The sequence below is a fragment of the Dermochelys coriacea genome, chromosome 7, assembly GCF_009764565.3.
Source record: "Dermochelys coriacea isolate rDerCor1 chromosome 7, rDerCor1.pri.v4, whole genome shotgun sequence".
Taxonomy (NCBI): Eukaryota; Metazoa; Chordata; order Testudines; family Dermochelyidae; genus Dermochelys; species Dermochelys coriacea.
In genome coordinates, this window is record NC_050074.1 from 24,373,675 (window position 1) to 24,401,636 (window position 27,962).

At 52.5% G+C, this 27,962-nt stretch overlaps 1 protein-coding gene across 4 annotated transcripts; it reads right to left on the bottom strand.

The window, feature by feature from the left end:
- Window positions 1-5,100: 5,100 nt before the first annotated feature.
- On the bottom strand, window positions 5,101-27,962 carry SLC26A6 (solute carrier family 26 member 6). Of its 4 annotated transcripts, XM_043518496.1 has the most exons (21): window positions 27,883-27,962; window positions 23,180-23,363; window positions 22,232-22,371; window positions 21,651-21,761; window positions 20,721-20,896; window positions 19,442-19,606; window positions 18,087-18,239; window positions 16,697-16,779; window positions 16,369-16,516; window positions 16,020-16,133; window positions 15,362-15,439; window positions 13,295-13,390; window positions 12,268-12,374; window positions 11,769-11,838; window positions 10,589-10,681; window positions 9,843-9,987; window positions 9,452-9,461; window positions 7,687-7,912; window positions 7,017-7,071; window positions 6,194-6,330; window positions 5,101-5,585 (listed from the first exon to the last, which is right to left on the bottom strand). In XM_043518496.1, exons 2-21 carry the CDS (start codon window positions 23,317-23,319, stop codon window positions 5,562-5,564), a joined length of 2,271 nt encoding a protein of 756 aa, XP_043374431.1. In that variant the 5' UTR covers window positions 23,320-23,363; window positions 27,883-27,962; the 3' UTR covers window positions 5,101-5,561. The 4 variants fall into 4 exon arrangements, with proteins under 4 accessions (XP_043374431.1, XP_043374430.1, XP_043374429.1 ...); XM_043518495.1 differs by lacking the exons at window positions 5,101-5,585; window positions 6,194-6,330; window positions 7,017-7,071; window positions 7,687-7,912; window positions 27,883-27,962 and adding an exon at window positions 24,872-25,046 and having other exon boundaries at window positions 9,175-9,987; window positions 16,020-16,085; XM_043518494.1 differs by lacking the exons at window positions 5,101-5,585; window positions 6,194-6,330; window positions 7,017-7,071; window positions 7,687-7,912; window positions 27,883-27,962 and adding an exon at window positions 24,872-25,044 and having other exon boundaries at window positions 9,175-9,987; window positions 20,736-20,896.

The following is a 27,962-nucleotide window of genomic DNA, read 5'->3' on the forward strand; positions in this document are numbered from 1 at the left end:
CGCTCGCAGGGGCGGAGACTGGGACAGCTTTCTACAGCAGAAAGGCGCATGCGCAGCAATGGGGCTAGCAAGGCTGAGGCCGTGTTGCGCCCTCTGTTGGTTGGAGGTCGATGCCGATGAGACTGTTCTCAGCCGGGGGGGGCGGGTCCTTCCTTACACAGGCAAATAAAGGCGCAGGGAGGGAGCGCACTGGGCACGCGGCCCAGCCCCGTCGGGTCGCGAGCATGCTGCAGCCTATGAGCCCCTGCTCATGCACCCCCGTAGGAAGTGGGCAGGGGCAAGGCTAGTCTCCTGCTAAGCCTTGGGCTCCCGTGGCCAGGCTTCCAGCAGGCTCCTGCCAGTGACAGGCCATAGGAGGGAAGCACCTGCTGCTTCTTGCTGGCCTTGGTCTGCAGGCAGGAAACTCATCAACCAGGAGCCAGGGCCGGATTAACCTTTTGTGGGCCTCTATGGGGGCAAAAGGGCATGGTGCGAGGGGTCAGGGGTCCCAGAGCGAGGGGGCCGGCCAGGAACAATGGGGCCCAGCCCAGGGTGGAGGCACTCCGCCCAGTTCAGCACAAGGGCAATGTTTACACACCAGCAGCTGCCAGATGCACACTGGCCTGCCTGGCCCTTTTCTGCACCACACACCCCTCCACCGCCCAGTCCCCCCAACCCCTTATGCCCAGCACTTATGCAAAGCCCCCTGACTCCCAACAACTGCACAGCACCCCATAGAGACCCCCACTGCTCAATACTCCAACACACAGAACCCCCTATTGCCCAGTGCCCTCTCCCCCAGACCTCCGGAGACCCACTCCCCTGCACCCTGCCCCCTAGCTGCATTCACTGGCCTCACTGGGAGATGATTGTGTCCGCTGCGCTGAGCTGACAGGGCAGCTGGGGCAAATCAGGGATCACTGTGGCCTCTCAGAAGTGGCATGATCAGTCAGGCCGGAGTGGCAGCACGTCCGGCCCAGGCTGGGCTCCCTCAGGGCTCAGTCCTGAGACCCCCAAACTCCCCCCTCTCCCCCTACTGGCTGAGACCAGCTCAGCCTCTGCACCGGTCCCAGGGGGCTCAGCCGTGGGGAGATGGGAAGGGCCACACAGATGGCAGGCAGCAGAGACTGTTTGGAGCTGGAGCCACACTGGGGAGTGGGGCAGACCCCTAGGATGCAATCCCCAAGAGCCCACCCAGCCTGACCGCGCCCACTGGCCCCATGGCCAGCAGCCCTGCCCAGCCCGTATAGTGAAGCCTAGCTGCTGGGTGGCGAGCCCCCTACAGGTGAGCAGGACCCGCTGGCTGGGAGCCGCTCACACAGCAAGGCCTGGGCCCTGGACTTCCTTGGACGAGGGGCCAGACCCAGCCATGTGGATGGATTAGACAGGTCCATAATAGGCCCTTTCTAAGTGTGGGCTTGACACTATTGTAAACCCGGTTCTGCTCAGAGTTCAGCTGCTCCCTCTCCCCGACCTCCTACCAGTCAGCACTGAGTCAGGTCCCAAGGCATTACCTCCATCAGTTTATCTCCTGCTGACAAAATACTCAGTCATGTATAAAGCTGCAGCAGAATGAGGCAAGCTTTCCAAATAGTGTTGGAGCCAAGCAGGGTGTGAGTTCAGCCTCAGCAGTTTGGGTCAGGTTGAGCTGTTTTTTGAGTGCATTAATTTTGTATTTTATCTCACTCATACCCTGTTGCTCTCTGTGCTTCTTAGTGGCTGTTCCCAAGCCGGAGTGGCCGTGGTGCCACCTAGCATTAGCCTTAAAACAAAATCAAGCAATTGCAAAAAGTATTCAGAGGGATTGGCAGAATAAGGCCATGATTATAAATAAGGTAGGCCAAAAGGCCATATGTCATAAATATAAAGGGAAGAGTAAACACCTTTAAAATCCCTCCTGGCCAGAGGAAAAATCCTTTCACCTGTAAAGGGTTAAGAAGCTAGGATAACCTTGCTGGCACCTGACCAAAATGACCAATGAGGAGACAAGATACTTTCAAAGCTGGAGGGAGGGAGAAACAAAGGGTCTGTCTATGTGTGTGATGCTTTTGTTGGGGACAGAACAGGAATGACAGGTTTCAGCGTAGTAGCCAGTGTTAGTCTGTATTCACAAAAAGAAAAGGAGGACTTGTGGCACCTTAGAGACTAACAAATTTATTTGAGCATAAGCTTTCGTGAGCTACTCCAAATGCATCTGATGAAGTGAGCTGTAGCTCACGAAAGCTTATGCTCAAATAAATTTGTTAGTCTCTAAGGTGCCACAAGTACTCCTTTTCTTTTTGTTTAATCCAGCTAGATATGTGTTAGATTATGATTTCTTTAAATGGCTGAGAAATTAGACTGTGCTGAATAGAATGAATATTCTTGTCTTTGTGTCTTTCTTGTATCTTAAGGTTTTGCCTAGAGGGATTGTCTATGTTTTGAATCTAATTACCCTGTAAGGCATTTACCATCTTGATTTTACAGAGGTGATTCTTTTTACCTTTTCTTATATTAAAATTCTTCTTGTAAGAAATTGAATGCTTTTTACATTGTTCTTAAGATGCAAGGGTTTGGGTCTGTGGTCACCTATGCAAATTGGTGAGGATTTTTATCAAGCCTTCCCCAGGCAGGGGGGTGCAAGGTTTTGGAGAGGAAGACGTTTCCAAACAACACTTTCTCAAAAATAAATCCGGACGTTTGGTGGTGGCAGTGGAAGTCCAAGGGCAAAGGGTAAAATAGTTTGTACCTTGGGGAAGTTTTAACCTAAGCTGGTAAAAGTAAGCTTAGGAGGTTTTCATGCAGGTCCCCACATCTGTACCCTGGAGTTCAGAGTGGGGAAGGAACCTCAAAAGGACATAGTATTTAAGAATGGCTATAACGATGTAATCTGATGAAATGGTCAGCACTGACATGAATTTGAGGCTAGCCCTGACAAATGTCACAATAATAAATGACAAAAGTAGCTGCTTTGTGTAACAACACAATTTATTGAGAAATAGTCATAGGTGATTGGGCTTTAAGTCAGATCATGTTTTCAGATTAAGTCTTAGAAGTGGAACATGAATCAGGCTAGATACCAGTTAATTATCAGAACTAATTCTTGCTTTCTGTCAACTCCTTTACAGGTTTAACAGTCTATTCACTGACTAAACACATTTTTCAGATCCTGTATTTACTAGATGCATTAAGCTGCAGAGTTCTTCAAATGAAGTGATGGGGCTTGGATACTTGAAAATATTCTGTAGGAACAATCCTGTCCTGGGCAGCTAATGGACTGGATAATCTAATAGGTCTTTTCCTTTTCTGGCATCTATGATTTTCTCAAGCACCGCAAAATGTACGGTATTGGTAATAAATAGTAAGCAATACCTCTATGTCACTGAATGAACCCCTGTATTCACACCCTACACAACTGTAATAATCTTTGTACAAAATATGCCTCGTGAGGTATCATTTGAAAACTAGTAACTTGATCAATAATGTGATTGTGAAGTGCATGTAGTAAGATTATATGGAAAGTTATGAATATAAGCTGAAGTTATGACTGAAATGAGTTTACCAGACAAGTCTGAGGAGCAGGTAAACCAGTTTCTCAAAGACAAAGGACAAACTGAGACCTCTAGCCAGGGGCAGGGCCGGCTCCAGGCACCAGCTTTCCAAACAGGTGCTTGGGGCAACAATTAGAATGGGGCGGCAGTCCATGTCCCGCGGCGGCAATTCGGTGGCAGCTCCGCTGCTTTTCCTGCCACGGCAGCTTTTGGGCGGCAATTCGGCAGCGACTGCTTGGGGCGGCAAAATTGCTAGACCCACTTCTGGCCAGGGATCATTAAAGTTGATTGCCAATCACTGGTCAAGTGGCCATTCTTTGGCAGTGAAGGGGGGCAGTAACAGACGGATTTACATTTTAACCAACACCACAGAACCTCTTTCATAGCTCCATCCTCATATCTGGAAGGAATTTCATCTAGGGGTAACTTTCAGGAAAATGCATTTCAAAGGGCTACCAGCCTATAAAAGCGGGGGGAACACCCCAGATACATTCACTCTCTCTCACTCACTTTTTCAGCTGAGAAGACAAAGGAACCAGCCTTTGAACTCTGAGAAAGGTTCTACTTGAAAATTTAGTCAGCCCTGGTGCTGGGAACATTTGGTAAGAATTTACCTTAAACCAAGTTTAGTTTTTGTTTAAGTTTAGTTACTAGAAAGTGATTTATCTTTATTTCTGTTGTAACCATTTCTGATTTTAATACCTTTAACTTGTACTCAGTTAAAATCTTCCTCTTTGTAATTAAATAAACTTGTTTTATTCTTTATTCTAATCTAATCCAGTATTGTGTTTAAATCGAACTGTTTGGTAACTCCAGTTACAGTAGCAACTGTTGTACATTGACCTCGTACAGGGACAACAGACTAATATCTGGACTGTCCAGGAAAGGCTGTTGGTGCCAAACACACATTCTTTGGGGAAAATCCAGGACTGGGAGTGAGTTGGAATCACCCTGCAAGTGGTAACCAATTCTGGTGGAAGCCAGGGTGTGGCTGGAGCGTGCTGGCAGGCTGCAGTTAGACACAGACACTCAGGTTGTGACCTGCATGCTGTTTGTGAGGGGCCCAGATTGGGAGTTTCAGCAAAGCATTGTGAGGCACCCAAGGGCAGGGGCAGGGCGGGTGGTGACAGCCCCTGCCTGGTCTGGATTGCATGCCAGAGAGTGATACTCTGATGTTACTGTTCTCTCTATATAATAAAATCTATGCATAGTCACAGCTTGCCCCATATGGCAAGGTCAGATTTTGCTCTTGGTTATTTTACCCACAAAGTTGGAAATGGGATGCAGGGAGGGGACAAAATCTTAGATAGCCTTCAGACTGTGGGCTGGTTCAGTATTGCTCTTTGCAGGAAGTTTTGCACTGTCAATAGAACTGTTTGTCTGTTTCTGTTGAAGAGCATCATCTAATTAAACAGTCAAGTGGAAAACTCTCAAATGCAGCTTCTCTCCAGTGATATTTCATAAGAATGGCCACACTGGGTCAGACCAAAGGTCCATCTAGCCCAGTATCCTGTCTTCTGCCAGTGGCCAATGCCATGTGCCTCAGAGGGAATGAACTGAACAGGTAATCATCAAGTGATCCATCCCGTCACTCATTCCCAGCTTCTGGCAAACAGAGACTAGGGACACCATCACTCAAGGGAAAGAGCCGCACACGCACACAGACACAATCAGAGATGGTTCCTGGGTCTGAGGGGATTCACAGGGGCAGAAAATCTTGTGTGTGAAGTGGATTCATAAGCCCATGAGATCCCAGATCTTTTGTATCTGGAGAAGATTCCCAGCAGAAGGAGATTTCATCTTTGAGATAGATTCCCAGTTTGTCCAGTAGCTAAGGGGGGTCCCAAGGGCAGATGATCTCAGGACTCCAGTGCCCAAAGCAGATCCTCAACAGTAGGAGATCTTGTGTTTGCTAGATTCCCAGTGGCAGGGAATCCCATGTCACCTGCCCTTGTAAAAACCAGCCCGCTCAAAGAGTCCTCTGGAGACATGCCTTGGTGGCTCCCTCTCACCTGTTCAGCTCCTGTGGACAGTAGATGCTGTTTCTGGTGGCTACAGTTTAGTGCTGGAATAAGTCTAAAAAGTCAAATAATAATAAGAAATTGGTTTGGTTTCCCCAACTCCCTGGAATAACTCCACATTCCTGTGGCTTCCCCACCACCACCCGAAGTCTTTGCATTGTGATGAAAGTGGGGTGCAACTCATTAACATTGTTCTGTTCATCAGCCAGCAGGAGGGGACCAAGACCAATATGATGTGCTCCCAGCTCTGACTGGCCTGAAGAATGGGTCTCTCTCCCGCAGGAGCTGGGTTTTTTCCCTCAGCAGGTCTCCCAACCCCTGCTGACTCAAGAGTTTCGGGGCATGCACTTGGTTTCCTTGCAAGGCTGCATGTGCAGTAGCCCAGAAGGCCACCTGAATGGAGTAGAGTTAATGAAGGAATCTGCTCAGAGGTCTGCATAACTGAGAAGCAACTGAGAAAAAGGACAGCAGATATCGTGGTGGTGGTGGAGAGAGAGCACATTGGCTAGGCAAGAGTGGGTAGGGGAGGCACACACGCTGGCATGGCTGGTGGAGAGAAGCATGCTGGCCAGCAACTGGCAACAAATGCTGCTTTCACATCTGTAAACCTGGACTACCAGGGAGACTGTTTTTCCCTAAGTGAAGCAGAAAGACTGTGCTTACTGTGACCGGCTGTGGCATGTTCTGTCCCTGTCCCCTGGTGACATAGGTAATAGCATCATGCACGGAGGCAAAGAGGTGGTGCTTGGTGATGGTTTGGCTGAAGAAGTTGCCTTTTTCCAGCTGGTCAATGACAGAAGCTGAGGGGAAAGAAGGTGGCACAATAACACCAGGACATCCTAGAGTGAAAGCATGAGGACTGGCTGACGTGCCCACCCTTGACCCCCATCTTCCACACACAGAACTACCTCTCTTTTTCTTCGCTATTTACTGTTTGCCTTTGGGATTCTTTGCTTTGGGAAGTGCTGGCAAAATCATCCAAGCTGGAATTCAGGGAAACAGGAATGCTCCCCTGAATGTGGTCTTTGGTCTGGGGTATAAACAGACTCTGGCATTGCACCTTGGGAATTATGCCTACTTGTAAAGGCTTTGGCTGATCTCCTGAATGGGGCTTGGGAAAGATTCCCCATGCACACATGCCGGCTCAAATTCAGCTAAGGCAGAAGCTGATGTGACTCGTGTTGACCTCAGAGGGATTTACACCAGGGCTGAATTTGGTCCCTAACATGGGATCTGAACTACTAGTCACACTGGGTTTGAAACCAGTTCTGTGAGCAGTTTCCATCTGGGTAACATCTGATGCTGGTATGGTGTGGAGAGGAAAGGAGACAAGGAAAGGTGAAACCAGAAGCAAGAACCTGAAATTGCCCCAAGGGAGGGCAGATGGGGATTTCAGTGCAACAAGATGCATCCTCCTGAAGGGAGGACTTGCTATCAAATGGAGGGTCTACGGCTTTGCTGCACCCAAGCTTTGAGGCCTCCTTACCATGGCAGCCAACAAGAAACACATCCACTTCTATCTCCCGGAAATCTCTGAATATCTGCAATGGACACAAGCACAAAGAGATGAGCCGAGCCCCTCCACAGACTCCAGTCCCTGCGGGCCATGCCCCATGCCCAGCAGCAGCAGCACACGCAGAATGGAATGAGGTTACTACCCAGCTGCCCCAAAGCAGCCCCAGATGTCCCCTTGGTCCCCTTTGTGCCTGCTGCTCGTTGATACCACTGACCTGGAGCCAGTCTCCTGTGGGCTAGCGGGTTGCCTGGAAGACAAGTTAGGGATCTGAAACATACTCTACATCTTGTTACCCAATTTACAGTTGACAGGCCTGGGCAAACAAGGTGACGCAGAAGATGTTAAAATGCCAGCATGAGGGAGTGGTTGTGTATGTTGGAGAGAACAGCTCCTCTGTCACCCACAGCAATGGCTCAGAGGTAGGGGTGGTGGGCGATGGGATCAGGGAGGGGATGAGGACAGGTTGGAGACAGGTTTCAGATGTCTGGTGAGATTTCACCTTAGCTGGTAGCAGCAGAACAGAGCTGAGGCACTCAAGTTCCCAGCACTGGGTGTCTGAATGCTCCCACTTTGCAGAGCTCTGTAGGAGAGTCCCCGGAGAAAGCTGTGCCGGGGACATTTTCCCTGCCTTTCTCCTTACGTTCTTTAGGATCTTTATGCAGACAGTATCCACAAAGTTGATGGGGGTGAAGTCCAGTATGAGGGAGTGGAGGTCGGGCTTTTTGAGACCTAAAGACTCCAGGGTGGGTTCATTGAAGGCTTTTGGGGTGCTGCTGGCTTGGAGCTCCAACTCTATCACGCTTCCATTGGAGTCAACCACTGCAGGGCCAGATCCATTGCAGTGACTCCCCAGCTCCTGTGGGGAAGAAAACAGTCCCCCCACATCAAATGAGATGATGGCATTCCTCAGGGAGCACCTCAGCCAATAGCAGACGAGCGTCAACTGACTGACTGCACCGTATCAGCACAGGTGGCGGCAAGAAAGAGGTTTGGAAAATATCTATTTGAAATGAGACATTAAACAGAAGCCCTGACCCCTACTGACACCAATCACCCCAGCACATGTCAGAGCACAGTGGGAGATAGCCCAAGCCCTAGATTAGTGACATATCTTATTCCCCAGATGTCTGGGGAAGAGGAAGCTGGGAGGGTTTTGTTGCTTGCTAATGGAAGGTTCGCGTTAATGGTAGAGAAGGCCAGTGTGGTTGAGATTTTACCATGACATTCAACTATGTCAGGCACTGTGGGTATAGGTTGAGTGAGGACTTAGATAAATACCTGCGTATTGATCTCCATGTCAATATCTACAAAGCCAAAGTCATTCCTGCTGGGGTCAGATGCCTCTGAGAGCTTGAGATTAGTTACCAAAACCAGATGGGGACAGAGAACTTTAAAGAGGGGTTGGTGTAGCTGCACAGCCCACATCACCTCACAGGAGGCTTGTCAACCCCAGCAAGGAGGTTTGGAACAATATACGTTACAACATAAAAGCAGAACCTGGTTCAGTTCAGTGAGCCACCTAGTGCAGTCTCTGACCATGGGCAGGTCAACAGAAGGTACAAAGCTGCCAGAGTGGACAATTCTGGAATATCTTGCCCATGGAGGAGCTTTCTTCTCTAGCCCAGTACACAGTGGTTGGCTTTATCCATCCTAAGATTTCGTTTGCTATTAGGTCTGCCCTTGTGCAATGAGAGGAGGTTTTCGCTGAGCTGTCTGCAATGGCAGCTAACTGCCTACACCCACCCACCATTCTCTCCCCTTACGAATATTACCATTAGTAAATATATTTTACACCAGGCCTAGAGTGGAAGCTTCTGGGGCATCCCACTACTAACATTTGCAACATGGAAAATTGACCATTTATTCAGGAGAAGCGGTGGAGAGAGGACTGGACCTGGGTTCTATTCCTGGTTCTGCCACTTGCCTGCTGGGTGACCTGAGGCAAGTTACAGCTATGTGCCTCAGTTTCCCCATGCATAAAATGGGAGTAATGATCTGACCTCTTCTGTGAAGTGCTTTGAGATCTTCACCCAGTTTTGATCAATGACAGAACTTTAACTCACCCTCTGACCGCTTAGGGTCCCTAATGGCCTCTTCTGAGAGAATTTGCCTTTTGAAAGTCCAAATAACTTTTGCCAACTGAGTCTCCTTTATTTGCTCTTTACTTGACACGCTCAAAGGATTCTAGTAAATTAGAGAGGCATGGTTTTCTCTACAGATGATGTGCTGGTCTGTTCCATCATATCATGTCCATGTAGGGGGCGTATAAGTCCCTCTTTAATTATTTATCCTGGCACTGAACTTAGGTTCATTAGTTTGGAATTCTCAAGATCACACCTTGCACTTGTTTCTAATAGCCGACCACTCACCAAATGCTAGTGAATCACTGGCTCCTTAATTATTAACACCAGCAGCCTCCTCCCCAACTTTGGACACAACTTCAGTGTCAGGTGGTTCCCTAGGATTTCTCTTCCATGCCTGATGGCTCCAATCGGAGTACAATGCTTGTCAGGCTCAGGAACATTCCCCAGGGGCCAAGGCCTACCCTTGGGTTCCCCAATAGGGAAAGATGAGCCATTTCCAGTGTGGGTCCATCTTTGATTCTGAAGAGTAGGGACAGCCAGTTATGTCTCGAGAGAGGGATTAGGGAAAGAGAGGGAGAAGTGGGGGCAGGGAGGAATGGAGACCTCGGAAGAGGGAGTGAGAAGAGAGAAAGAGGAAGGAGGAGACCAAGAGAGATGTGTATGGAGAGAGGAGGATGAGGATATGGTTGAAGGGAAGGAGAAAGAGACAGACTGGAGGGAACCCCAGAAGGAAGCATTTGGCAGAGATGAACCTTTTTCTTCTTTGCCTCTTCCTTCTTGTCCTTCTCCTGCTGCTTCTTCTGTTTCTTGAGGGCTTTCTTCTTCTTCCCAATGAGATGATCAACATTAATGCCACTCTGCAAAAGATACAGCTCCCTAGGATACGAAAGCCACTGACCTGCTCTCTCCCAACCCACTTCCCAGTGTGTGGTGCAGGGAGTCCCCGCAGCTGTTCCTGCACAGAATGGAGCTCTCTCCCTCCACAGTTTTTTCTTGGCTTCTGGGAACAGGAGAGCTTGGAGTACTGATTAACTGCGGGAGCAGAGCCCAGGAGCAGGATAGGAAGGGTTGGCTTGCAGTTTATGCAATGGACTGGGACTCAGGAGAGCAGGGTTCAATTCCTCCCTTGGGCCTGTGCCTCAGTTCCCCGCCTACCTCAGAGGGGTGCTGTGAAGAGAACATTGCTGGTGTGTGAGATGTTCCAACACTATGAGGATAGAGGCCATATTAGCCCCTTGCTAGATCCACTACATACTGGGGAAGGGAGAACCTGTGCACTCTAGCATGAGAGCAGAGAGAATCAGGATTGTGCAGCTGTGCTGCTCTCCCAGCTGGACTGGAGAACGGCACCCCAGGCCTGAGATGACCTCCTAGCCAAGGTACTGGAGACCAGGCTGTAGAGAGGTCAGGCCTCGCCCCAGAGTGTGCTACGTGAGCCCATCTCTGCCCCTGCCTCACCTTCTCCTTCAGGGCCTCTGCATACAGCTCAGCGTTGGCAAAATACACTGTGGCAGAAGAGCGGAAAATCTTCACACCTGGAATTTCCTCAGTCTGGAAACAAAGGCATGGAGGAAGTTGTGGGAGGGACACTGCCCCAAAGAGGTGGGGGCTGTTCTGGGTCATGGGGCTGGGGGGGGGGATCAGTAATAGGGAGAGCTTGAGACATCACAGAAAAGCAAAGCCACACCCCACAGCATCTTTGGGCTCCCCTCCTCCTCAGCTCCCTCCTGAAGGCTCCCCGTTCTCCTGCCGCTCCACCTCAGGTACTTGGAACTGCCTCCCTCACAGCATCCCTTAGAGCAGTGATTCTCAACCAGGGGTACGCATAGCACTGGGGGTATACAGAGGTCTTCCAAGGAGTATATCAACTCATCTAGATATTTGCCTCATTTTACAATAGGCTACATAAAAAGCACTAGTGAAGTCAACACAAACTAAAATTTCATACAATGACTTGTTTATACTGCTCTATATATTATACACTGAAAATGTAAGTACAATATTTATATTCCAATCACTTTATTTTATAATTATATGATAAAAATGAGAAAGTTAGCCATTTTTCAGTGATAGTGTGCTGTGACATTTTTGTACTTTTATGTTTGATTTTGTAAGTAGTTGTTAAGGGAGGTAAAACTTGGAGCAGGCAAGACAAATCAGATTCCTGAAAGGGGTACAGTAGTCTGGAAAGGTTGAGAACCACTGCTTTAGAGCCCCTAAAGTCCCTACAGGGTCCCACCACTAGCAATGCCTGCAGCTTACGCAGCTGAACTGGAAGGGGACTTGGCTTTCTAGGGGTTTGTAAAGTGCCAGGTACACTCGCAGTGCTCTGGAAAGGAGGAGCGCTGCCTCCCCAGCGGAAAGAAAAAGTGGCATCCAGTCCCTGAAGGCCAGTACTCACAGGCACAGATAGACAGGGAATCCCCAGCTCCTTCTGGGAAGGACAATGCCTGACAAGGACTTTAACCCTTTTACTCCTGGATGTGCCCCATCTCAGCTCCCCTGGCTGCTCATGGCAGATTTGGCCCCAGTATCCTGATTTGCCTAATACATTCAGCAGCAGCAAAAGGAGCTGGTCTGTCTTCCTTCATGGGTCCCCTCTGGCTACTTCCTCAACTATCTCACCACCTGCTTGTACCTTGTTATATTCCACCACGTCTCTGTAGATGTCTGTGTTGGAAACCTTCCCCAGGATGGAGTAGTGGGGCCTGAGGGGAGACAGAGAAAGAGAGCAGGGTTAGCAAAGGTACTGTCTATCCCTTGGGGAGTGATGCTGTGCCTTACACTCAAAGTATCGCCTCGGTGACCTGGTGGTGATATAAGACTGACAGAGCCATGCTGTGAGAAGGCATAGTAGTGCTAAACCAGGCTAAAGCCTTGTGTGTGCCCATGAGCTGCAATTAGTTATGGCTTTGATTCATCCATGGGGGGTGAAGGTGGGCAGGGGTACAGAATTAATAGCAACTTTTCACCAAATGGGCTTCTCAGACTGTGCTGATGTCATCAGTGGTTCATATGTGCCCATTAGCAGCCCCCTGTGGTGTACACACAAGACTGGGCTGGGTACTACTAGTCGCTCAGTAGCACTTACTGGAGCACAGAGGGAGGTGCATGGTATATGGGACAGTGCTACTCACAGCTGGGTCCGGAAGATGACTGTGAGCAGGGCAAATGCCACAGAGAGCCCCAGCCCCATGTCTAGGTTCAGCAGGAGGGTGGCCACAAAGGTCACGAGCCAGATGAGCTGTAGCAGACAAAGGCAGGGTAAGTGCTGGGGAAGAGAAGCAGGTTTGCGGTAGACCCTGGCTACTTCGGTGTGACATTCACTAGTGCACTGGCCATCACTGCCAATGCTGATACTGCCATGCCGTCCCAGGGAGAGCTGTAATGTGGGAGGGACTTTCCTTCAGAAGAGATGTTAAAACAAGGACCTGCCTGTCTGTCTCTAGTGGGAATCCCGGGTGGAAGTTAGAGATCCCAGGACGCCCTGTGAAAAGGAAAGGAATATTTGTGGCACCTTAGAGACTAACAAATTTATTTGAGCATAAGCTTTCATGAGTTACAGCTCACTTCAAAGGGTTATGGAGGGGAACACCAGTGTCCTAGCTGACACCCCTGTCTTGTTAACAAACGCTCTCTCTGATGTACAAAGAGGCATAAACTCATGCTGAGTGCAGACTGGCTATTGCATTTGCCTGCAGAGTCTCTGTGCTGCTGGGATCCAGTTCCCTGCTCTGAATCCCGCAGGGATCTGGTTCCCTTCTCTGAAGCCCCCAGGGAAGCAGCAAGACGAGAGCAGAGATGGGCTTGAGCCATGGAGGTTAGATTTGGATCCAGATAGCTTGGGTTCTAGTTCAGGCCAATTGCAGAAAGAGGCCTCCACTGTGAGGTCCAGAATCTGGTCCCTGTGGTTTGGGATTCAGAGTCAGAGTCCTGGTTCTGACAAATTTCTATGGCCCAAATTCTATACTCAGTTGGTTCAAGCCTGGCAAGTTTCCTGGGGGAACTGCCACCTCCCTTAGTAAGGGGCTGCCAGGAGCCAGATCAGGGCAGCACTGAGGACTGCCCTTTTTGTGCCCTCAAAAGGCAGAGCCCTATGGGGCTTGTGTCAGGGGAATCAGGCCCCACGATCCAAGGCCCATGAAGGCCAGTTGTGTTCCTTACCAGATCTATGCGATTGGACCTCCATAGCATGCGGAGGTCTGTGAACTGCTTGAACATGCCCTTCAGGTTCACAATGACGATGGCAGCTAAGATGGCCTGGAAGAGAAATCCCCAAAGCTGTAAGGACTCAGCAGGCACCGTGGGGCCATCCCAGGACCCCACAGCCTGATGACTTCAGGGGCCTGCATTTCCCACAAGCACCTGCCTGAACAGAAAAGGGTAGCCCTTCCCCACTATTACTCTGTCCCTCTACATGGGACCTGACCTGACGGGGGTGGAGCAAACACTGAGTGAGGAAGCTCAGGCTTTGACCCCCAGTTCAGTGATTCAGCTAAAGTGGGGGAGGGATGGAAGGGAAATGCTGCCAAGGAAACAATGACCTGCCAGTGGAAGGTGAGACCTAGGGCACTCCCTTTTGCAGAGACCATTGTGTCAAACAACACAGCTGGATTTTTAAAGGCAGGAATGGAGCGATGGTAATTAACAACCCCCCCTGTAATTAAGGGAACTGTGGTAATGCGAAGTGGTCTCTAGCCTCATGCAGCAGAATACTTGTCATAACCATAAGGGTAGCCTAAAATTCCTCCTTACCTGTAAGGGGTTAAGAAGCTCAAATAACCTGGTTGGCACCTGACCAAAGGAACCAATGGGGACAAAAGATACTTTCAAATCTGGTTTCAGAGTAGCAGCCGTGTTAGTCTGTATTCGCAAAAAGAAAAGGAGTACTTGTGGCACGTTAGAGACTAACAAATTTATTAAAGCATAAGCTTTCGTGAGCTACAGCTCACTTCATCGGATGCATTTGGTGGAAAAATGCATTTTTTCCACCAAATGCATCCGATGAAGTGAGCTGTAGCTCACGAAAGCTTATGCTCTAATAAATTTGTTAGTCTCTAAGGTGCCACAAGTACTCCTTTTTTTTTTCAAATCTGGGTGGGGGAGAGAGGGTTTGTTTTGGGTTCTTTGTTTCTGTGGCCGTTCTCTCTGGGGACTGAGAGAGGCCAGACAGAAATCCATCTTCTCCAACCTATCCTAATCCACGTCTCCAATATTGCAACCAGTATAGGTAAACCAGGCAAGGCGGATTAGTTTATCTTTTGTTTTGCTTGTGAATTTTCCCTATACTAAGAGGGAGGTTTATTCCTGTTTTCTGTAACTTTAAGGTTTTGCCCAGAGAGGAATCCTCTGTGTTTTGAATCTGAATACCCTGTAAAGTATTTTCCATCCTGATTTTACAGAGATGATTTTTACCTTTCTTTTTTTTCTTTTTAATAAAATCTTTCTTTTAAGAACCTGACTGATCTTTCCATTGTTCCAAGAACCAGGGGTTTGGGTCTTTGATCATTTTGTAACCAATTGGTTAGGATATTATTCTCAAGCCTCCCCAGGAAAGGGAGTGTAAAGGCTTGGGGGGATTGCTGGGAGAAGAGGAACTGCAAGTGGTCCTTTTCCCTGGTTCTTTGTTAAATCATTTGGTGGTGGAAGCATACCTCAGTCCAAGGACAAATAGAGTTTTGTGCCTTGGGGAAGTTTTTAAGCTAAACTGGTAGAAATAAGCTTAGTGGGTCTTTCATGTGGGTCCCCACGTCTGTACCCTAGAATTCAGAGTGGGGAGGGAACCGTGACAGTGCTAGCTGGACTCCTGCAGGAGTCAGGATGGGAGCATTTCTCTCTGTGTCACTGCATCACTCAACTGGATAGAAGGGTTATGGATGCTTTATCTGTCATCCTGTGATGCCTCAAATGCTGGATAGTGCTGGAGGAGGGACACTGTAATAGATGCACCAATGATCTGATCCAGTGCGACAGAGGAGGATACTAGAGAGGATGCATGGACCAATGATCTGATCCAGTGTGGCAGGGGAGGATACTTGGAAGGATGGACCAACTATGGGAACTCACTTGTCCCTCTATTTTTATAGGACTTGTGGCCCATTTTTGTCCTTCATGGGCTGGTCTATAAATGGTGCCAATAGCTGTAATGGGCCTGGAGACTCAGGGTAACTGTACAGACGGCAAAAAGGTAGGAAGGCAGGCAGAGGCAGGCAGTGCTAGGACAATACATACTTTGGGTAGGTCTTGGAAGAGCTGCCCAACCTTCAAAATGATCACTAAGATGAGAAGTGAGGCGATAACCCCGGCCACCTAGAGAAGAGAGAGGAGAGATCAGTGAGAGAAAGGACAGGTGTGCATGGACATTTCCAGCACCCATGCAGAGACACCACCTGTATGTTGTGTCTGAGGTAATGGGCGTCACACTGGCCCCAGAGAGAGCATGCTGGGTGAAAAGGGGATGCAGGCAAGCTCACGTAGGAATGCTGTCTGGCCGGTGATCCAACATGTTCCCCTTAGGCCCTCTCTCATGTTCCCATCAGCTCTGCGAGTGCCAGAGCAAATGACAGGCAGCCCTTGCCCTACAGATGGGAGTTATTTATGAGAATTGCCCCACTGCCCCCAGCTCTCTGCTCCCAATGGAGCATCAAAAACAATTAATCCTTTAACTACTCATTTGGTCTGGCAGATGATCCAGCCCAAGAATGGTGGGTAATTACCGCCCACCCACTGTCACCATAGGTTAACACCCTACCTGGTTTTCCACAACACCTTCCTGGGATTTTCCAAGTCAGGCCAGAGATGATAGGGGAAGCTTCCTTGCCTCATGCTGGAATCCTTCAGGATTCCTCAGGGCTGAAACTAATGGGAATACCAGCCTTATGGGACTCACCTGACTGTTTCCTCCAGTGGCCTCCTGCACCAGGGTCCGGGACATGGAGCAGCTGATGCTGAAGCACTGGAAAAATCCGCCCACGAAATTACAAATCCCCAAGGCGAACAGCTCCTGCAAGGGGCAAAGCAGTGCGAGGGGTCAGGAACTGCATGGAGGCTCCAGCCCTTGCTGGGCAGAGCAGAGCAGACCCCTGCCTGGTGTCATGAGAGACCCCAAAGAGAGGAATGGGCACTGCTCAGACTCAGATTCCTGGGGAGTGCAGGTGTCGATGACAAAAACAAAGAATAAAAAAAAAAAAGGGACGAGAGGCTGGAGGGAAGAGCCCAGAGCATAGTGGGGTCCTCACCTGGTTACTGTTCAGCTTGTAGCCGTGCTTCAGGGCAAAGATCTTGCCCATGGAGATGCTGATGGCATAGCCCACCACAGCGATGGCAAAGGCATTGCCCACCACCTGCCCAAAGTAGCTGACATTGGGAGCCACTGGTGGTTTCATCCTGCAGCCAAGAAAAGGAAACCTGGCTGGAAAAAGGCATTCCCTCAGGGATGACAGCCTGCTCCCCCAGCACAGCCCCACCGCGCCATCCCGATGTCACAGAGGCTGTAGCAGAAAAACGTGCCATTCTCTGCCCATAATGAAGTGCCTGCTAAAGAACCCAGAATGCCCCCTCACTCACCCACTGGGGATGTTGCCCACAACAGCAATCCCAAACTTGGCCTTCAATCCGGCTCCATAGGAGATCCCTGTGGAGATGACTATCTGAAAAGAAGGGACAGTGTGAGGCAGAGTGTCCCTGCCATGCAACCCCCATGAGCCTGATAGAGAACAGCAGATGTGTGCATGGGTCTGTGCAGGGCCCTCCTCAGGAGGGGGTCAATGAAAGGGGTCAGCCTAGCTGAAAACCCCAGACTGGTGAGTAGAGCCCACCAGCAGCTAAGTGTATCCCCACAACCAAGGGAAGAACCCCAGGTTCAAGAATCAGACAAAAAATAAATAAACCAGACCAGGAGCACTTTGAAATTAACTAGACCAAGTGAAGGGTTTCAGGAGGGGATGGGATGGGGACAGTGAGCAGAGAACCCCAGACAGCGCCCACGGGCCCATGGAGTAGCCAAGGGCAGCTGAGTCTCCATGATCCATTTCACCCAGAGACAAGCAGGGGCCACTCAGGTCTGGTTGTGGGTTTGGGCTGGGGAGGGGCTGGCTGTCCAATAGGAACTGAACTCATTACGTACCGCCAACAGGCACTGCTAGCCTGGGCCAGATTTAACCCGGGGACCTGCAGATGGAAGGCGATAGGGCTGCCCTTCTGCGCTCTGAATGCAATTGTCACCCCTGGGGCCAGTGGATTTGCTGGCTGAGAGACCTGTCTCTGGGTGCTCTCAGCTGTGCCTCTCCTGGCAGCTGATGTTAGAGGAGCCCATCAGCAGCCCTGACCCTGGCACAGCCCCTGCTAGCGAAAACTGCTCTCCTTGGACCAGTGGTTTTCAAACTTTTTGTATTGTGACCCCTTTCACACAGCAAGCCTCTGAGTATGACCCCCTCCCCCCTTATACATTGAAAACGGAGGGTGGGATTCATTTAATTTAATGGAGGCTCAGGGCTGTCAGCCCCATAGAGCTGACAGCTCGCAATCCCCATGTCACCACCTTGCAACCTCGAGGGGTCATGATCCCCAGTTTGAGAACCCATGCCTTGGACAATCCCAGGGAAATCTCAGCCAGAGACAGTCCACTCCCTGGCCGGCCCCAGCACACACCCACTGGGGGAAGCATTCTAGGAAAACCGGGGCTTGCATCTGGAACACCGCAGTGAGACTAAGCCAAAACCTGGCCATCTTCGGGCCACGCTGCCTAACCAACCCAAGTGCCAAAACCTCCTGGCCTCACCAGAGGAGACGAAACACTAGCACGAGGGAGGAAGGGGCAGCCACTACACAACAACCAGTGCAGGCACCCAGCAGAGAGCTGAGGCCCTGTTCTGTGAGGTGACAGCCTGCCCTGTGCGGAGCCCCATGGGTCTGGGGGCTCTGGATGCCATGCAGTTCGTGACATACCCCTCCTTACCACGATGAATTCTATGGGGATGGGCATGGGGAGCTTGGAGGCGAACTTGTCACTGAGCATCTTGACAGGGAGGATGATGACCATGGCGATCAGGCTAGTGACCAGGGTGCTCACGTTGGTTTGTGGCAGCTTGGTGCAGATCTCAATGAAGGCCTACAGGGAGAGGAGGAGGGGAGACCATGACACCGAATCCATTCAGGAGACAGAGCCCCGGTGCGGAGGGGCCACGCACTGGCTATGTCCCGTGGAACCAGAGAGCGTCAGTACGTGCCCACGTTCACATCTCGGCACTGGCTGTGCTATCCCCCGGGCAGGGGTCCTGTCATCCCCTGTGTACATCTGGCAGTTCGCACAGAGTGGGCCTGTGGAGGCTGGGGTCACCAAGCACTAGTGCGATACAGTAAGTAATACAGACTGCATACCCATAGGGTTCTGCACAGGCCACATCCCAAGGAAAACCAGCCCGAGGAAGCCCAGTCACTGTCTGACCCCAGTGAAGACCCAGGGAGCACTACTCACCTGGGAGTTCTAGGGGTGCTGCTGCTGATCCCAGCTGCTGAAGAGACCCCCCCATCCCATATAGCCCCAGTGCAGACCCCATCAGCCCTGGTCTGGCCCCAGCACAGGTCCCTATTAGCAAACACTGCTCCTCTTGGAAATCCCAGCCCAGTCTGACCCCAGTAAACCCCATTAGCAAACATTGCTCCTCTGGGAAAGTGGCAGGACTGGATTCTTCCATGGTTAAGAGATTTATCAGAAAACATTAGTGACAGCATCCAAAATCCTGGGGGGCGGCAGATCCCCTGCCGGTGTATGTGGTCATAGCTCCACTGAAGCCAATGGACCCCACTGAAGTCCATGCAGCTATGACCATTGACATCAGCTGAGGAACTGGTTATATAAAATATGAGGAGCTTGGTCCCTTTCCATATGACTAAGATCTGTCACGTGACACCTATTTACCAATCAGCTGCCAGCAGCTTGGGTTGGTTCACAGCTGACCAGTTGAGAGTAAATACAGAATTTTGTCCCTATCAGATGTTCCTTCATTTTATGGATGGAACAAGTTGACCATATCCTGAGCTTCTGATTCAGGCAAATTCCCATGAAAGTCAACAAAAGTAAAACTGAGGAAGGGAGGGGCTCAGGGTTTGGCCCTTAAGAATGTCTTCACTCATCAGTCTATTTTGTTTCTGGGGATCCCCAGGGGTTCTCCAAACTGTGTGCAGCACCAGAGAATGTGTTTGTGCACACACATTTCTTGTCTGAAAGTGTTCTGTAACAGGAGATGTAGGATCAGCGCTGGAACGGTTAAATCCCCCCATCCCCACCTGCCCTAGCTGGGGTCTACTTACAGTGAACATGGATAATGGCCTTGAGTGCTCAGCCACCTCCACCCCAAACACGTACTTCAGCTGGGAGACCAGCACATGGATGGCAGCAGCTGTGGTGTAGCCCCGCACCAAGGGCTCGGACAGGTAGGTGACCACAAATCCGAACTGCAGCATTCTCAGGGCTATCTGGAAAGAGACCCAGTAATAGTCGGCAACCAACTTCCTCTCATAGGGTTCTCACCCCGACACCAGCCTCGTCCGGGAATGGTGGGGCATAGCTAAACATAAGGGTCACCTTGGGCAGAGCTACAAGGCTTGTGGGACAGAACTACAGCTACAAGGCTGCCACCTCTTTCAGTTTTCCTGAGGAACAAATAGAACACTTGTATTTTTGCCCCAACAGCCCTGGGCTGGGATGCCCAGCACCTCCTCTGCTCGCCCTGCAAGCTCAGTGGGACAGAACTTGGAAGGGTTTGTGCTGGGAGGGCCAGCCCAGGGGGCAGCCAAGCTGCACAAGTGTGGTTTGTGCTCAGGGCAGTCTATGCAGCAGAGTACGCAGGGAGGCTCAGTGACATCTCTAGCACTTGACCAGGTGGCTGTTTGGGTGGCAACCTTTGGAAAGGATGGGGGACAACACAGAAGTCTGGTGTGCTGGGCAGACCCTGGGATCCCTGGTTCCCAGGCTGGTGGGACCGAGAGTGGGGATCTCACTTCACACACCATGCTGATGGGCCTAGCCACAAGCGAAGCAGGAATCAGCCTCAGGGAGGGACAGTGTCCCCAATCCCGCTCTGGGAGGGGCTCACAAACATCACCAGGGGCCTGCAGTGAGCTCGGCCTCTGGACTGGTGTCAGGATGGACCCTTCAGGAATCAGCTGTGTGGCATCTCCCCCAGGACCAGCTCGAGGTCTCCAAGGGTAAGTGCAGCTTGTGCCCTTCCAGCAGGGCCCAGCCACTGAGAGATGTGTTGTGAGCAGCAGGGCTGGTCTTGGTGCTGGGGGGTGAAGGAGGAATGCCCTCTGCCCACGCTGTTCACCTGCCCTGAGGGGGAAATGGGAACAGCTGAGGCCCAAAGATGGAAAACAGAGCAGGGAGCTTGAGTCCAGCAGCACAGGGAGGTCAGGCCTGGACAGGGAGTTGGACGGCATGGCCCTCTCTGACTTGGATCAGTCAGTGTCCCAGGGTGTACTGACCACCTCCACCCCTTGAACACTGGCTCTGCCCACCCACCAGCCTTTGGAAACAACCCAGCCAGGATCCTGGCCCAGTCTCCTGCCCCGCCTGGAGCACCCTGCTCACCTGGAAGACGCCCACCAGGATGGTGAGTGTAGCCACTAGTTCCACCCTGGCGCTGTCTCTCCTTGCCTCGTTGAGGACTGTCTCATTTGTGCCATTGACTGGATCCATGAAGTTGCTGTTGGGCATCAGCGAGCCCGTCACGCTGCCGATCATGACGGAGATGACAGCGAAGGGGCCTGTGTGGAGGCACATGGTGAGGTCATGGGAGTTGCCAACTCAGGCCTGTGCCCTGGAAGATGATGCGTAGCTGAGACCTGCCCACCCTGCATCCTCTTGGGAGCGGGGTCACACCCAGGGTGCCTCTGCTTATCACCAGTGGAGGGGCTCCCTCCTGTAGCCAGCACAGCTACCCAGCTGCTCACTCATCTGGATCTGTCTCACGGCGTCACTCTGAGCGCTCAGCTAGGGATGTGCAAGGATCGCCCACAGGGGGCGCGTGGCTGCTGGCACAGCAATTGCTGAGCGCTTTTTGTGTGGGCAGAGAGAGGGCTGTGCGCACACTCCTCCAGTCCTGTGTGGGGGGAGAACCTGGCCAGTTCCCTGGCAATGGTGAATGTGTGGGCCTGAGTCTGAGCTGTGAGCATAGGCCAGGGAGAGGTTCCTGCTTTTCATGCTCTACGCTCCTGGCTCTGGCCACTTCTCTTTCCTTGCCGATGCAGGAGTGCAAGATTCCCACAGCCCCCTGCCCTGGGCACCCCCAGCCCACCCACAAGCCCCCCACCCTGGGCACCCCTAGTTCACCCATGAGCCCCCCCATCCTGGGCACCCCCAGCTCACCCACAAGCCCCCCATCCTGGGCACCTCTAGTTCACCCACGAGCCCCGCCATCCTAGACACCCCCAGCTCACCCACAACCCCCTGTCCCCCCTCACCCACAGACCCCCATCCTGGGTACCCTGGCTCACCCCAATTGCCCAACTGCCTGCTCACCCACTGAGATGTGCCTAGATGTCCCAAACAGGAAGTACAGGATGACAGGATATAAGGATGAATAGAGGCCGGTGACGGGAGGCACCCCTGCCAGGAGTGCATAGGCCAAACCTAGACACAGAAATGCAGGCAGGAGAGTTACTAGAGACTCCCCCACATCCCCTACACCCCCACCCCAGCTCCTCACCCTCCCCTGTCCCATGCACACCCCACCCCAGCTCCCTGCCCTCCCCTTCCTGCCCCACCCCTTACATACCCTGCCTTCCCCCATGCCATCCCACCCTTCCCCCATCCCATACACACCCCACCCCAGCTCCCTGCCCCTCTCCACACACTCTAACACCCGACCCACCCCACTCTACACCCACCCTTGTGCGCGCGCACACACACACAGAGCTCTCTGCCTGTCCATACACATGATATACTCCTCCTCCATGCCTACAGCATGTACCGCAAGGCTACAGCCTTTGCCCCACAGGCGACAGGGATGGGAGACGCCTGGCTGCACCCCAGAGCGATCACCGCCAGAGGAATGTGTTTGCAGGCTCTCCCATGGCAGAGGTGGGGGCTGTGGTACTTACCCTGGGGGAGGTGCATGATTCCCACATTGAACCCCGAGGCAATATCACCGAGGACCCAGTCCTTGACTGGGTACCGGGGTAGCCAGCTCAGGACCGGCAGGAACCGGAAGAGAATGGACTTGGCAGCGGCACATGAGCACCTGGGGGAGGGTGGAGAAGCCACGACTGAGGAGAAAGCTCTAGGTTGCACGAGGGCCCTACAGAGTCAGGCCGACTGGAGCAAGGGGATCCGTGCCTTGGCAGAGTCCTCCCCTGCCTGGGCTGGGGGTCTAGCCCCGCAGTAAATGCATTAAGAGCACTGTGATATCAGCTAAAATCCATCCCAAACGCCCCCCTGTGGGACTCCTGGACTCCCTCCCAATGCCTCCCTCTGAGGGGCCCCTTCAGTAGGGACTGGAGAACCAAACTGCAGCTTTAGAAGCACCTTGCCAAGTCCGCGTGCAGTGGTGGCAAAGGCCCATGCAGGATACCGGCCCAGGACCTCCCTGCTCCTTTGGCCCTGGAGCTGGCCAGGGGCTCAGCATGCGCTGGGGGGATGCCTGGCATACAGCACTCTCCACCTGGCTGGCACGCGGCTGTGTGGGGAGTCAAGGAATAACCGCTCCGGTGCACCAGAGGGCATGGGCCAAAGGGCAAGCATGGCATGGGTGCATCCCAGCCCCAGCGGCTGGTGCCTTTACATCCCTTCCCCCTGCTCTGGCTCCAGCTTTGGGGCCTGGTGCTGGGCAGTCCCAAACACAGTGCTCTCTCCTGGGGACAAGAGCCATTTCGGCCCTGGGCCCCTGCATATGGATGGGGCAGGTGACAGTGGGAGCCTGGCTAGGCAAAGGCAAAGCACCCTGCCAGGGTCGTAAAACCCCTATCAGCAACCCACAGGGCGGTAACACTGCCCCCCTTGTGCCAGTTCCCCCGTCCAGTGACTGGGAAGGCGTGTGAAACGCCCCCTACCTTACGTCCCAGACCCTGCGGCAGAGAGAGGGCTGCGGAGCCTGGGTTCTCGGTGCAATCTCCTCTAGCTCAGCCTCGCTCAGAACCTCGCTGTCCACCTGGGGCGCCCGGGGGCGGCACCTCAGCTCGCTCTGCTCCATCGCCACAGCACCAACCCCACCCGCACTCCTGAGCGACCTTTAGGCTGAGACGAGAAGGGGAGATGAGCTGCGTGCTGGCAATGCTACTGTCCCACGGGGGACGCCTGCCCCTGCCCATGCCCTGCTGCCACTGCTTGGAGGCCAGTTCAGCCCTGTGTGCGGGAGAGTCCCTCTGGCACAACACCCAGGCCACTGGTGCCCCTCAGGGAGCTGTTTTCCCTCAAGCTGAGGAACTGTGCCAGTCTCCACCACCCCATCACCAGCTAAGGCCAGAGTCTAAAGCTGCTGAGGGGTCCAGTGGGTTGGTGTGACCTGGCACACACCCACAGTTAGACTCTGACCCCAGGAGCCAAGGAGAGGCCCAGCCTTTGGGAGCTCCCAGAAGCCATGGGGGGCCAGGAGAGAGCCAGGGTTCAGTGGAAAAAAGAAAAGGAGTACTTGTGGCACCTTAGAGACTAACAAATTTATTAGAGCATAAGCTTTCGTGAGCTACAGCTCACTTCATCGGATGCATTTGGTGGAAAAAACAGAGGAGAGATTTATATACACACACACAGAGAACATGAAACAATGGGTTTATCATACACACTGTAAGGAGAGTGATCACTTAAGATAAGCCATCACCAGCGGGGGGGGGGGGGGGAGGAGGAGGAAAACCTTTCATGGTGACAAGCAAGGTAGGCTAATTCCAGCAGTTAACAAGAATATCAGAGGAACAGTGGGGGGTGGGGTGGGAGGGAGAAATACCATGGGGAAATAGTTTTACTTTGTGTAATGACTCATCCATTCCCAGTCTCTATTCAAGCCTAAATTAATTGTATCCAGTTTGCAAATTAATTCCAATTCAGCAGTCTCTCGTTGGAGTCTGTTTTTGAAGCTTTTTTGTTGAAGGATAGCCACTCTTAGGTCTGTAATCGAGTGACCAGAGAGATTGAAGTGTTCTCCAACTGGTTTTTGAATGTTATAATTCTTGACGTCTGATTTGTGTCCATTCATTCTTTTATGTAGAGACTGTCCAGTTTGGCCAATGTACATGGCAGAGGGGCATTGCTGGCACATGATGGCATATATCACATTGGTAGATGCGCAGGTGAACGAGCCTCTGATAGTGTGGCTGAGTGGGTGTGCAGGGAGCTCAGCAGTGCTGGGGGCAGCATAGCATGGAGCCTGCTGTCTGGGGAGGACACCGGTAGGCAGACTCACTTTGGGGGCACCGGGGCAGGGCATTCAGGAGCAGACCTACGCCCTTGGAGCAGCCCTAGGCCACTAGCAGTGTAGATGGATCCAGGCCCTGCCTCTTCAGGCTGCTGGTGCTGTGACTCCCCTGCACCTTATGACTAGGGGGCACAAGGCACCAGGATTTGGTGGGGGGAGCTCCCTGCCTCTCTCCCACTCCTGTTCCTGCACCAGAATCTGGGCCCAAATCTCACCCCCTGGAATACTGCAGCCCAGGCTCCACGTCACTGCAGGGCTCCAGGCTGAAGTCGGTGCGGAGCCCTGCCTGCTCCCTCAGTCTGATCCTGCAAGGAAGTTGCAGCCCGATGCTCATTACCTCACAGCTGGCTGCTTTGGAAATGATTCTGCTGGAGTCTGAGGAGGAGCAGCAGCTGGGCTGAGAGGAGTGCGAGGGGGCAGTCCTTGGGCAAATCCAGAGTGATTCTGGGCTGCATCCTGGATACAGTGTGGGCCCTACACTCACTGCCCTCTTTGCAGTCCCTGGCTTAGGGGCAGGCCCAGGGGTTGGAGGGTGCATGGTCAGTGTGCTATGTATTCCAGCTATTCTGGACTAGGGGTAGTCCGTTGGGGATCACTGCATCCCGAGTGCAAGTGCAAACATCCCAGTGGGTGGATGCTCTGTCTAGCGTATGCCAGCAGTCACTGTTTGTCCTTGAGTAGCCAGGAACAGGCTCCCTGCAGCCAGCCCAACTCCACAGGACAGCCCTGTGTTGAGCCTGCACCTTCAGACTTTGCACTTTTCACATGACCGGTTTTTGTTCTCAGCAAAAGTAACTGACTTTCTAGGCAAAACAGGCAGCCATTGGTGGGTTACCCATCCCCTCCCCTCAGACACCCACATACAGCTGTGTACCTATACCCTCCATCCCCTCCCCTCAGACACATACAGCTGTGTACCTATAGCCTCTACCCCCTATCCTCAGACACACATGTACAGCTGTGTTCCCATACCCTCCATCCCCATCCCCCAGACACACATGTATAGCTGTGTACCTATTCCCTCATCTGCCCCCCATGTACACACATGTACAGCTGTGTACCTACACCCTCTGCCCCCACCAGCCATACACATGTACAGCCGTTATACCTCCACACCTGCCCCTCAGACACATACATGTACAGCTGTGTACCCATATCCACTGCTTCCCTTCCCTCAGATGCATACAGCTACAGCTGTGATCCTATACCCTCCATCCTTGGCCCTAAGCCTCACACATGCACAGCTGCATACTTATACCCACCCTCAACACATACATACAGCTGTGTACCTATAGCCACACCCCCCAGACACTCACATGTCCAGCTGTGTACCTATACCCTCCCCCCCCGCCTCCCCCCGTGCATGTTCAGATATACAAGTGGACGCACATATGCATGCACACACCCTCTCCAGTCAGACTTAGCAAGGATTTTAGTTGCCAGGTGAGTTCAGTGCTGGTGAAAGAGGCCAGAGTGACAAGCCTGGAGTCTCCATTTCTGCAGGCAGAGCCTGGCTTCCCTGGAGGAGTCATGGGAGGGATAGGCACAGCCAGCCATTGGCATCTGTTGCCATTGCTAAGCCCTGGCTGCAGGGCGGTGGGAGGTGCAGCAGGCCCTGCTCCCAAGAGCGACTGTTCGTCTCTTGGCCCTGGGCTCAGTCCGCTGCTCCATCTCACATAGGCCAGACCTCGGATAGGTGGGAGCCGCCTAGTCAGAGTGCAGGGCTCTGGTATACATATATACATAGGGCACAGTGGCAGGCCCCAGAGGAATGAGGCAGATCCCATTTGGCTGTGGGAGTGGCAAGGCCTGGCCAATCTCCTCTCCTTGTTCTGAGCCCACACACACACACAGCAGCAAATGAGCTCAGCCCTTCGCCCAAGGCGTGATCCCTGCTATTTTTAGCGCAATTGTGCGAGCCCAGGGTGACCACCCATCCTTTATGTAAGGGGCATCCCTGCAGAGCAAGCACAGCGCAGGTTAGGGTTAGGGTTCGGGTCCACAGCTGCCTGTGGGGCACAGCGCAGCCCCGAATAGCTGGGCATAATGTACTGTGTCTGCCCACAGGCAGCCCCCCAGCATGCCCTCCGCTGGGGGCCTGGAGGAGGGCAGTGTAGCCAGCTGGGACGTTCCCCAGGGACCCTCTTCGTACAGCAGTCAGGCCCCTTGCTTTCACACCAGCATCCCAGTGAAGGCAGTCGCAGCAGGGCACGGTGGGGATACTTCCCCGCGGTGCCCCGGCTCCTCGCAGTGACAGGGCTGATCAAGGAAGTGGGCTATTTCCCTCCCAGCCAGCCTAGCTCAGGGAGCGCCTAACCCATCCATCCCATGGGGCTGGGCAGAGGCAACTCTCCATGCTCAGGGTCTGATGGCACATCTACACTGCACACACACACACCCACCCTGGCAGCGAGACGCAGAGGCCAGGTCTATGGACTGGGACTCCTATGGTTTGCATTGGATGAGCCCCTTTTGGGGAGGCGGGGGGGGGGGTAGAAATAAAGGGAAACCCCATGAGGGACAAGGGTTTATTTTATGGGCAGTTTTAGAGAAACACCATTTTCCTCAGCACATTGTGTATTTTTTCCTCAAGTGTACATTCCTACTGCCCTCCACTACACTGTACAAGTCTCACAAGCTTCAATTTCATGTTAAAACGGTGCAGGAGGTCCCTTAAAATAAAGGACAGGTGGTTACCCTAGGCTCGCATTACAGTGCTAAAAATAGCAGCGTCGCTGTCCACGCTCGGGCTTGGAGAGCCCTTCCTGGCCGGATTTCAGAGCCCAGGCGCCAGCCCAAGGGGGAATGGTAGCACTGCTACTTTAGGCTGGAGTCTCCTGCCTAGGAGCCTTGCTCCAGTGGGCAGTATGCCAAACGTCACTACTGCCTGGTTGCTCTGGCAGAGGCCAGGGGCCAAGGTGGGACACATCACAACAGCTGCATGCTGACAACCCCTCCGCGCACAAATCCACCATCTGCACCTAGGGCTCTTGTACCCCAGGGAGACGGGGGCATAACTCCCATTAGTGCTAAAGGGGTGTCCCACCCTAATTAGTGCTAATCGGGTATCCTGCCCCCCATAATTTGGGGCATAGCCCCCATGACTGCTAACGGGGTGTCCCACCTTCCATGATTTGGGGCACAGCCCTAGGGACAGGTAATGGAGGTGCTCTGTGCACACTCAGCTCAGATACAGTGAAGCTGAGGCCCAGCTGAGCTGCTCCTGGTGCTATGCTGAGATGGCTGGAGCAATTCTCCTGCTGGGTGAGGTGCCCCTCTGCCCTGTGGCTACTTGCAGCTCTCCCCCTCACTAGAAGCAGACTCTCTCCCGCGATTGCTGGTGCTTACCTGGTGTGGGGTGCGAGCTGCTGTGCCTGACAGCCCTCCAGTGAAGTGTACACTCTCCTTCCCACTATTAATACTTGACT

Bases quoted from the DNA above. Each gene is read 5' to 3' on its own strand.
- SLC26A6 (XM_043518496.1), bottom strand. From the start codon at position 23,319: ATGGAGCAGAGCGAGCTGAGGTGCCGCCCCCGGGCGCCCCAGGTGGAC. The intron at 21,762-22,231 runs GTAAGTACCACA...TTCTGTGTCTAG, and splicing joins AATCATGCACCTCCCCCAGG to GTTTGGCCTATGCACTCCTG. The intron at 10,682-11,768 runs GTACAAGCAGGT...CTTTGTTTCCAG, and splicing joins ACGTGGTGGAATATAACAAG to ACTGAGGAAATTCCAGGTGT.